Raw genomic sequence first — 9394 nt, 5'->3', positions numbered from 1 at the left:
CTTCCCTTACTTTACATGTATGCATTTTTCTTGCTGAAATAAAAAAAGGGGAGAAAACTGTTTAGTGAGTCTGTAGTTGTTTAGAGTTCACTGTTGAGCCTTAAGGATTCTTCATCAGGGTAAAAACTCACTCATCAAGTTTCATCTGCTCATTAAATCAGACTGCTTTCATCCTGGAGGTCTGAGAATGGAACAGCGTCTCAATGTCGCCCCCTTCAGGCCAGAACAGGAAGTGCATGTATCATCCCCTAAAATCACTTTCCCCCCTACCAAGCTTCAGTGGAGTTAAGATCTTTATTGGAAACCCAGCCTTCAAACATCATAGTACATTTTTTTTTTATTAATTCAGAGTTACAACAATAGGGCCCCATGGAGGTCTAGAGCAGTGGTTCCCAAACTGAGGTCCTGGGCCCCTCTTAGGGAACATGGGGAGGTTTCCAGAGGGGCGCAGACAGAGAGAGAGAGAGAAAGAGGAGAAGGAGGCGGAGGAGGAAACTAGATGTTATGTCCTTTATGTCACCGTTATTGGGGTTTTTTTTTGGGAGGTTGAGGATGTGTAAAGATGTAAGACAGACGGCTCTGATCTGAGGTTTTAGGTTTAGTGTGTATGTGTGTGTGTCTCAGTGTGTGTGTGTGTCTCAGTGTGTGTGTCAGTGTGTGTGTGTGTGTGTGTTTGGGAACCGCTGGTCTAGCCTTAGACAGAACGGCCCGAGGTTCACCGCAGGGTCGAAGCGCCACAGAGCGAGCAGCAGCAGCCACGACGACGAAAGAGTTCAAACAACGACAAAAAAAACCATGGAAACAAAAAAAAAAAAAATCTGACAAAAAGACACAAATAAGGGAAACAATAGAAAAATACAATTTCATTCTTCTTTTGATTTAAGGGGAGGAAAACGGGGGTTGGGGGGGAATGGGGGTTGCCTTCAAATCGGCCATAGTTCAATCCAAAAAATAATATATAATAATAATAATGATAATAATACATAGTCAGTGGAATATGACGTTAAAATGAAAAAGATACAGACTCAAGTGTTCTTCTCTTTCTTGTCATTAATAAACAGCTTTCACTGTCTACGCCTTTATTTACGACAACTACAACGATACAGGACTGCCTGAAGAAGAGGAGGAAAAAAAATAACCAAAAAAAAAAAAAAAAACACAAAATGGTCAAAAACCTTTTTATTAGTGAATCCAGCGATTCTGTAGTTTTTTTTAAATTTTTTTTTTATCGTTGCTAAATTCCACATTAACTGTGAAATCAATATAAATACATTTTTTTTTAAAAAGATGACGCATTTCGACGCGTGTGTGTGTGTTGCAGTCATGGTATCGGCGCGAGTGTTTTTTTTTTGAGCGTTAACAGGAAATAAAAATTACAAAATTAAAAAAAAAAAAGAAAAAAAAAAAGAGGAGAAAACTCAAGTGTGACGTTTGTTGGATCTTTAACGCAAAAAAAAAAGAAAAAATGAAATAAAACTCAAGCGGTGATGCTCCTGATATTCACCTTCAAATGCAAATGCGATGCTGGTGGATCAGCCTCTACGGGTTGGTCGCCGGGGGCAACCCGCTGTGTCGCCGTCCGGCTGCTGCGAGCGATAAACTGAGACCTTTTCTGACTTCCTTTAAAAAAGCAGCAGCAGCATCTCATTCAGTCACTCGTTCATTCATTCACTCGTTCATTTAATCGTGTCGACAAACGAACTCATGAAGAAAAAAAAAAAAAAAGAAAAGTTGTGATTTCTGATTCTTCCCCCTCGTCGTGTGAAATGCACTTAAAAGTTCTCCAAAAAAACTCTACGAAGACGTCTACTGATGGTGAACAGACTGGAATAAATGGAAACATACTGTAATATTAATAAACTGTATTGGATTGGCATAGGCTGATCTTAATAAAAATAATTATTATCGGTGCGCTGTGTCGGCTCAAAATATCCCAATCGGAGCATCTCTAGTAAAATCCCACCTTCCCCTTCTAGTAGCAGGTCTTTAGATCTGGAAGAGAGGAGAAAAGAGGAGAAGAAAGGATCAGTTAGCATTAAATTATACTTTATTCATCCTTTATTATTATTATTAACCCTCCTGTTGTCCTTGAGTCAAGGAAGGGAGGGAGAAGGAAGGAAAGGAGGGAGGAAGAAGGAAGGGAGGAGGGAGGAAGAAAGAAGGAAAGGAGGGAGGGAGGAAGGAAAAAGGAAGGAAAGGAGGGAGGAAGAAAGAAGGAAAGGAGGGAACAGGGAAGGAAAGAAGGAAGGGAGGAAGGAAGGAAAGGAGGGAGGAAGGGAGAAAGGAAAAGAATAAGGAAGTAAGAAGCAAGGAAAGGAGGGAGGAAGGGGGAAAGGAAGAAAGGAAAAGAATAAGGGAGGAAGAAGCGAGGAAAGGAGGGAGGAAGGAAGGAGGGAGGAAGAAGGAAGGAAAGGAGGGAGGAAGGGAGGAAGGAAAGGAGGGAAGAAGGAAGGAAGGGAGGAAGGGAGAAAGGAAAAGAATAAGGGAGGAAGAAGCGAGGAAAGGAGGGAGGAAGGAGGAAGAAAGAATGAAAGGAGGGAGGAAGAAAGAAGGAAAGGAGGGAGGAAGGAGGGAGAAGGAAAGAAAGGAGGTAGGAAGGGAGGAAGGAAGGAGGAAGGAAAGGAGGGAAGAAGGAAGGAAAGGAGGAAGGAAGGAAAGGAGGGAGGAAGGGAGGAAGGAAGAAGGAAGGAAAGGAGGAAGGGAGGAGGGAAGAAGGAAGGAAAGGAGGGAGGGAGGAAGAAAGAAGGAAGGAAAGGAGGGAGGAAGGGAGAAAGAAAAAGAATAAGGGAGGAAGGAAGGAAAGAAGGACAGAGGAAAGAAGGAAGGAAGGAATGAAGTAAATTTAAAAAAGGAGCTTACATCATCAATGTCCTCATCATCATCACCAATGTCATCAAACTGGATATCCTCGTCGTCTCCGGGTCCGAAGGTATCTGTCTCGTTGATTTTGGCTGAGTGGAAGAAAGACAAGAGAGCAGCAGAGTTAGAGACAGGAAGTATATAACATCTATATTTATTTTAAAGGTTTATTTATAGCAAAAATAAATAAGTAAAATAAACAAATATGACAAAAATAAAGTAAAATACATGAGAAAATAAAAAAATAAATAATAATAATAATAATAATAATATTAAAAGAGAAAATAAGAATGATATAAATGCTTAGAAATTATACATAAAGTAGAATAAATAAAATAAAGTAAAATACATGAGAGAAAATAAAAAAAATAAATTAAATAAGAAAAAGAGAAAATAAGAAAAAAGTTTATTAAAAGTTAGAGTAAAAAATCAATGTTAAAATAGAATAAAAAGACAAAAGTCAAATGAAATAAAAGCGATGAAGCTTAATAAAAACCAGATTAAAACTAGGTGAAAAAATTAAAAATATAATCACAGAATAATGAAACTGAAATTAGATTAAAATTCTGCATTTAAAGTTGTGATCACTGTGAAGGGAAACGACGCCCCCTGCTGTTCAGACTGAAGCTCTGCATCACAGTAAACCACAGAGAGGAGCTGATATCTGCTGTTAGAGGCTACAGGAAGTTTATGGACTCTGTTACAGATTAAACTAGAAACTAACTGGATGTTTTCACACTTATAGTTTGATTGTTTGTGGTGGAAAGTAGAAACACTTTGATACTTCCTACTTCTGGTCATTTTTGGGAAATGATACAGTTTGAAAACGAGGTGCAGCTGTGACTGGACAATAATCTGATGCATTAGAGTCACTTCAAGAAGAAATATGAATGAAATATATAATTTTATCAACAATTCAGAGCTCCCCATACCCATAATTCATATAAACATAAAAACATATAAATATATAATAAAAAGTAGCAGCTGTAAAACTCACCGTGCTCTGGAAGCTCTCCGTACGCTTTCAAACTACGAGCCTCGTCTGCGTTGTACTTGAGGATGACGTCAGCTTTGTTATCCTGAGAAACAGAGACAAAGAGAGAAAGAGTTAATACGGACATGTTTAAAAAGATAAAACCTCATTTAATAATTGGACGTTCAGCTGCATAATCAACATCAGATTCTAGATTATTAACATATTAAATTAGTTAAAAATCATCTTAATAATATCAGCGTAGGAAAAACACTGGGTTGAAAGTTTCATGTTTCTTTTTAAGAGTTTAAACTGAGAATTTTAATCACACTACATTTAGTCAGTAAGTACTATCTGTATCAGTATTACCTGATGATGACATAAGAAGCTGCTGTTCAATCAGTACATTAAAAAAACCTAAATTATAAAGTTTGTTAAAAGCTCCTCAGCTCTATAAACGCTCACTCTACACTGTATGTGATGTTTTATTGTGAGTTAATGAGTTCCAAGCCGTGACATCACAGCGTTAATGAGTTCCGAGCCGTGACATCACAGCGTTAATGAGTTCCGAGCCGTGACATCACAGCGTTACCTAGTTCTGAGCTGTGACATCACAGTGTTAACAAGCTCTGAGACATGATATCACAGTGTTAATGAGTTTCGAGCCGTGACATCACAGTGTTAATGAGTTCTGAGCCGTGACATTAGTGTTAACGAGTTCCGAGCCGTGACATCACAGAGTTCTGAGTTCTGAGCCGTGACATCACAGAGTTCTGAGTTCCGAGCCGTGACATCACAGAGTTCTGAGACAAACACACACACCTGGTAATCTCTCAGTCCGACCAGGATGATGTCTGATGTGTTGATCCAAACCTGGAGGAGAAAAAAAAAAAACATTAAAAAAAAAAAAAGAGAAAGAGAAAGTGGAGAGAAAGTTCACCTGCTGTCAAACACACTGCACTTTGTGACCCACATGTACACACACACACACACACACACACACGGTCAACTGAGTCCATAGTCCCACATTAACGGTGACAGCTGAGTCAGCATTACGTCACAGAGAGAAGAGGAAGGGGGAGAGAGGGGGGGGGGGTTTCCTCTCTTTCTGTGTGTGTGTATGTGTGTGTGTGTGTGTGTGTGTGTGTGTGTGAGAGAGTCAGGAGGAAGAGTTGGGATATTCCCACCTTTTTCCGGAGTTTTCCTCTGATGTGGCAAAGCCGCTTGGTTCCATCGAAGCACATGGCCTCCAGACGTCCGTTCCCCAGCATTTTGATCACCTGAGCGTATTCTGGAAGAAGCAGGAGAGGAGAGGAGAGAGAGAGAGAGAGAGGATGCTCAGTTATTCAAGGGGGGGGGAAAAGGGAGAAAAGAGCCTAAAAATGTGGGATGAATACGGCAGAACATTCACACTGATTCACTGTGTTTAGAAGAATCAGTCAGCTGATGAATTTCTGTACATTTGAAGCTTTATATACACACTGTTAGAGGACAATTACATCATATTAATACAGATACAGGGATTTAAAATTGAAATTAAAACACTTCTATTACTGTTCACACAAAGCCACAGTGTCCGATTACTGATATCAAACTTTACAGCAACTCTGGAAATATGATTTAATAATTTAAAATTTAAATTAAAACAGGTTGAAAGAGATGAATAATTAAAAGTTGGAATAAATATATATTTTTTTATTCACATTACATCCACTCTGCTCACTGAAAAAGCCCAAAACTGCATTAATATATCATTTATTATAATCACCGTCCACTGTGTGTTGCTTTAATTATACTGAATGTTTAATAAAGTGAATTTTAAAGCTAATTGATCAATTACATAAACGAGTCATATATCAGTATATTCATTGTGAATTGTTTTAATTATATTGAGTAATTTAATAAAATATTGTGAACTGTAAAGCGATCAGTGATTTCTGAGATAATTATTAATATGACAGAAAAATAATTTCAAGTTAAACTGACATTATTATTTAATATTAAGTAACACCGGGACAGATTTACAAATATAACCAGTTGTAACTGTTTCCTAAAGCTCAAAATACAACTTAAAATGTCTCGTCTGTCCCAACCAGCAGTCCACAACTGGTTACGGTCAAAAAGGACTTAAGGAAACCAGAAAATATTCATATTTAAGAAGCTAGATCAAGAAAAATTGGACTTTTCCCCCCTTTAAAAACAAACAAAAAAAGATGAATAACAGGCAGCGACTAATTTCCTGCTGGACGACTAATCGTTTCAGCTCTAAGTTTAAACAAAAAAGCCTCTCAGATGTAAGTTTTAATGTATAAAATATCAGAAAACACTAAAAACTGCTCATTACAGTTTCACAAAGCTCAAACTCTCATTTTAAAAATCACTTTATCTGTTCGACCAACTAATTAAAACCCTAAAATAATCAGTTTACTATCAAAGAAGAAAAAGGAAAACAAGCAAACTACTCTCTTTTATACATTTAGTTGGAGTTTATGTTTAAAAAAAAAAACAGTTTATTAATTAATAAGATTAATTAACAAACAGCTGGAGTCAAATCTTTTCTTCTCTTACGATATGAGTCACATGCTGCCTTATTCACACCTTATTCTTCTTCTATATTTAACTTTAAAGCTTCCACAATCACTCAATTAGCTGCCAACTATTAAAATTAAATCACCAGTTATTATAATAATCGATTACTTATTTGACTCTTCTAACAAGAAAAATCCCAAATTCTCTGACTCTAGGTATTTAAATGTGAATAATTCTGGTTTATTTTGTCTTATAATGACAATAAAGTGAATATATTTGAATGGTGGACCAAAAAAAGAGATTTGAAGTCATCTTGGGGCAAAAAATTGATTGATTCATGAAGAAAAACAGTCGAAAAGTTAATTAATAAATGATTTTTCTCATTAGTTGCAGCCTTAATTGATTTTTATAGCAGTTAAACCAAAAATGTCTCGTCTTGGAAGAAGAATAAGGACTCTCCATCTTTTTTAAACAGCATAAAATCAGACAGATGTGGTTGACAGTTTGCTCCTCGACCAGAACTCACCCTGTCCGTCCTCTTTGAACACCAGCTCTCTCTTCTCAGACTCATTTTCATTCTTTCCACGTCGCCGATTCTTACCTCCCTTACCTGTAAGAAACACACGCAGGAGGATCAGTTCACAATTATTCACACACTCAGGTTCCCACATGTACAATAAAAAGAGATTAAATGGTAATAAATAATAATGAGTGATTACATCCAGTGTGTCCACGCAGGAGTTTAGTGCAACGATTAAAGTTGAAATGAGGCTTCAGCAGTCTGAGTTCGTCACATCAGGTGGATTTTAACGTCTTTTTTAGCACCAAATGTCCCACTTTGTGTTCTGGAGATGGATGTTGATGTTGGATGTTGTTAATATTTACATTACATTAGTTTAAAGGGTTGTTTTAAACTCTCGGACTTAACAGAGGACGATAAAAGTGACATTTAAGAGTCCATTGTAAAACTTTTAAAGTCTTATTTGATCCTCCTGATGAGTTAACTAACCTACTCTAACTGTAATATAGACATTGTGTTAGTTTAAATGGGTGTTTTAGCCTCTCTACACTTCACAGAGGAAGACAAAGTGACATTTAGGAGGCTCAAATAAGAGTTAACTAACCTTTTATATCTATAATATAGACGTTACAATAGTTTAAATACTTGCTTTAGCCTCCCTACACTTGACAGAAGATGATAAAGTGACATTTAAGAGGCTCAATTAAGAGTTAACTAACCTATTATAACTATAATATATACATTATATTAGTTTAAATGCTTGTTTTAGTCTCTCTACACTTCACAGAAGAACATAAACTGATATTTAAAAAGGCTCAAATAAGAGTTAACTAACCTATATCAAGGTTAATATTAGATTAGTTTAAATGCTTGTTTTAGCCTGACAGAAGAAGATAAAATGACAGTTAAGAGTCTCTGGTCTCATTAGGAGGCTAAAATAAGGGTTAACTAACCTATTATAACTATAATATAGACACTGTGTTGATTTAAATGGGTGTTTTAGCCTCTCTACACTTCACAGAAGATAAAGTGACATTTAGGAGGCTCAAATAAGAGTTAGCTAACCTACTTTATATTACATTACATTTATTCAAATGTGTGTTTTAGCCTCTCTATACTTGATAAAAGAGGAAAAAAAATGTCATTTAAGAGTCCCTTGTCTCATTATGAGGCTCAAATAAGAGTTAACTAACCTACTCTAGTAGACTCTACTAGACATATTAGCTTAAATGCGTATTTTAGCCTTTCTATACTTGACAAAAGAACATAAAGGGACATCATTTAAAAGGCTCAAATATGAGTTAACTAGCATTGTGTTCGTTTAAATGAATATAAACTGACATAAACGTCTTATTAAGAGGCCCAAATAACAGTTAACTAACGTACTATAACTATAATATAGACATTATATTACTTTAACTATGTTTCAGCCTCTCTATACTTGATTTAGATAATTAACATAGAGGCGTTTATTCCCACTTCCCTCTGAGCTAGCTGGTTCATTTAACAGACATTATTACTAGGAGACACATTAATAGTTATAATAACCTACTATATGTTTAGCTGATGCAATTAATGATGTAATGTCTGTAATATAAAGTATAGAGTCCCAGATGTCTCAGGGCCACACGGGTGGAGCTAGTTAGCATGGAGCTAGTTAGCTGTAGCGGCTAGTTACAGGGGTTAGAAATCACCATAAAAAGAGTTAAAATGGGGTTTAACACGTACGAGTTCACTTTATATTGTTTAATTAACCCCATCTTTAATTAAACATAGTGATTGCAATGACATAGGTTTATTAATAGCGGTGTTTTAGATTAGTTTTGAGTCCGGGATGCTAGCTAAGGTTTAGCATGCTAGCTGTCACGTTTTTAGCTGCGTGTCTCCTCGGCGGGCTCGACAACAAATTAACTTTAAATTAAATAAAAACAACAGCTTATAATATCCTTTTCTTGGTACTTACCTTTATTCTTGGGCATATTCTTTCAAGCCTCGGTCACGTTAGTCCCGTCAAGGTTGGGGATAAACAGCGTAGTGAAGTGTTTACAGAGCTATGTGAGAGAGCAAGACTGAGTGAGAAGCTAGTATAAAGCTAATGCTAGTCACTGTTACAAGAAGCCGGTCTGCGCACGCGTCCTGCGACACATATTAGAGAGAGGGAAAAAAACACGTTGCTTTATTGTAACAGGGGATTGTTTACAGAGACAATTGAATGGATGGATGGATGAATGAATGGATGGATGGATGGATGGATGGATGGATGAATGGATGAATGAATGGATGGATAGATGGATGGATGGATGGATGAATGAATGAATGAATGGATGAATGGATGAATGATTGAATGGATGGATGGGTAGGTAGATGGATGGATGGATGGATGGATGGATGGATGAATGAATGAATGGATGGATAGATGGATGAATGGATGGATGAATGAATGAATGGATGAATGGATGAATGATTGAATGGATGGATGGATGGATGGATGGGTAGGTAGATGGATGGATGGA

At 36.9% G+C, this 9394-nt stretch overlaps 1 protein-coding gene across 1 annotated transcript; it reads right to left on the bottom strand.

The window, feature by feature from the left end:
* Positions 1 to 275: 275 nt before the first annotated feature.
* Positions 276 to 8976, bottom strand: eif1axb (eukaryotic translation initiation factor 1A X-linked b). Its single transcript, XM_053342167.1, has 7 exons — positions 8845 to 8976; positions 6888 to 6971; positions 5020 to 5123; positions 4655 to 4705; positions 3857 to 3938; positions 2860 to 2951; positions 276 to 1992 (listed from the first exon to the last, which is right to left on the bottom strand). The coding sequence occupies exons 1-7, from the start codon at positions 8858 to 8860 to the stop codon at positions 1987 to 1989; spliced, it is 435 nt and encodes a 144-aa protein (XP_053198142.1). The 5' UTR covers positions 8861 to 8976; the 3' UTR covers positions 276 to 1986.
* Positions 8977 to 9394: the final 418 nt, after the last annotated feature.

The sequence above is a fragment of the Scomber japonicus genome, chromosome 21 (assembly GCF_027409825.1).
Source record: "Scomber japonicus isolate fScoJap1 chromosome 21, fScoJap1.pri, whole genome shotgun sequence".
In the NCBI taxonomy this organism is placed as follows: domain Eukaryota; kingdom Metazoa; phylum Chordata; class Actinopteri; order Scombriformes; family Scombridae; genus Scomber; species Scomber japonicus.
This window is presented reverse-complemented; position numbering and strand designations above follow the sequence as displayed.

Coding starts and splice junctions, on each gene's coding strand:
- eif1axb (XM_053342167.1), bottom strand. Junction 5,124..6,887: donor GTTCAAAGAGGACGGACAGG/GTGAGTTCTGGT, acceptor TGCTTCTTCCAG/AATACGCTCAGGTGATCAAA. Junction 4,706..5,019: donor GAGGAAAACTCCGGAAAAAG/GTGGGAATATCC, acceptor TTTCTCCTCCAG/GTTTGGATCAACACATCAGA.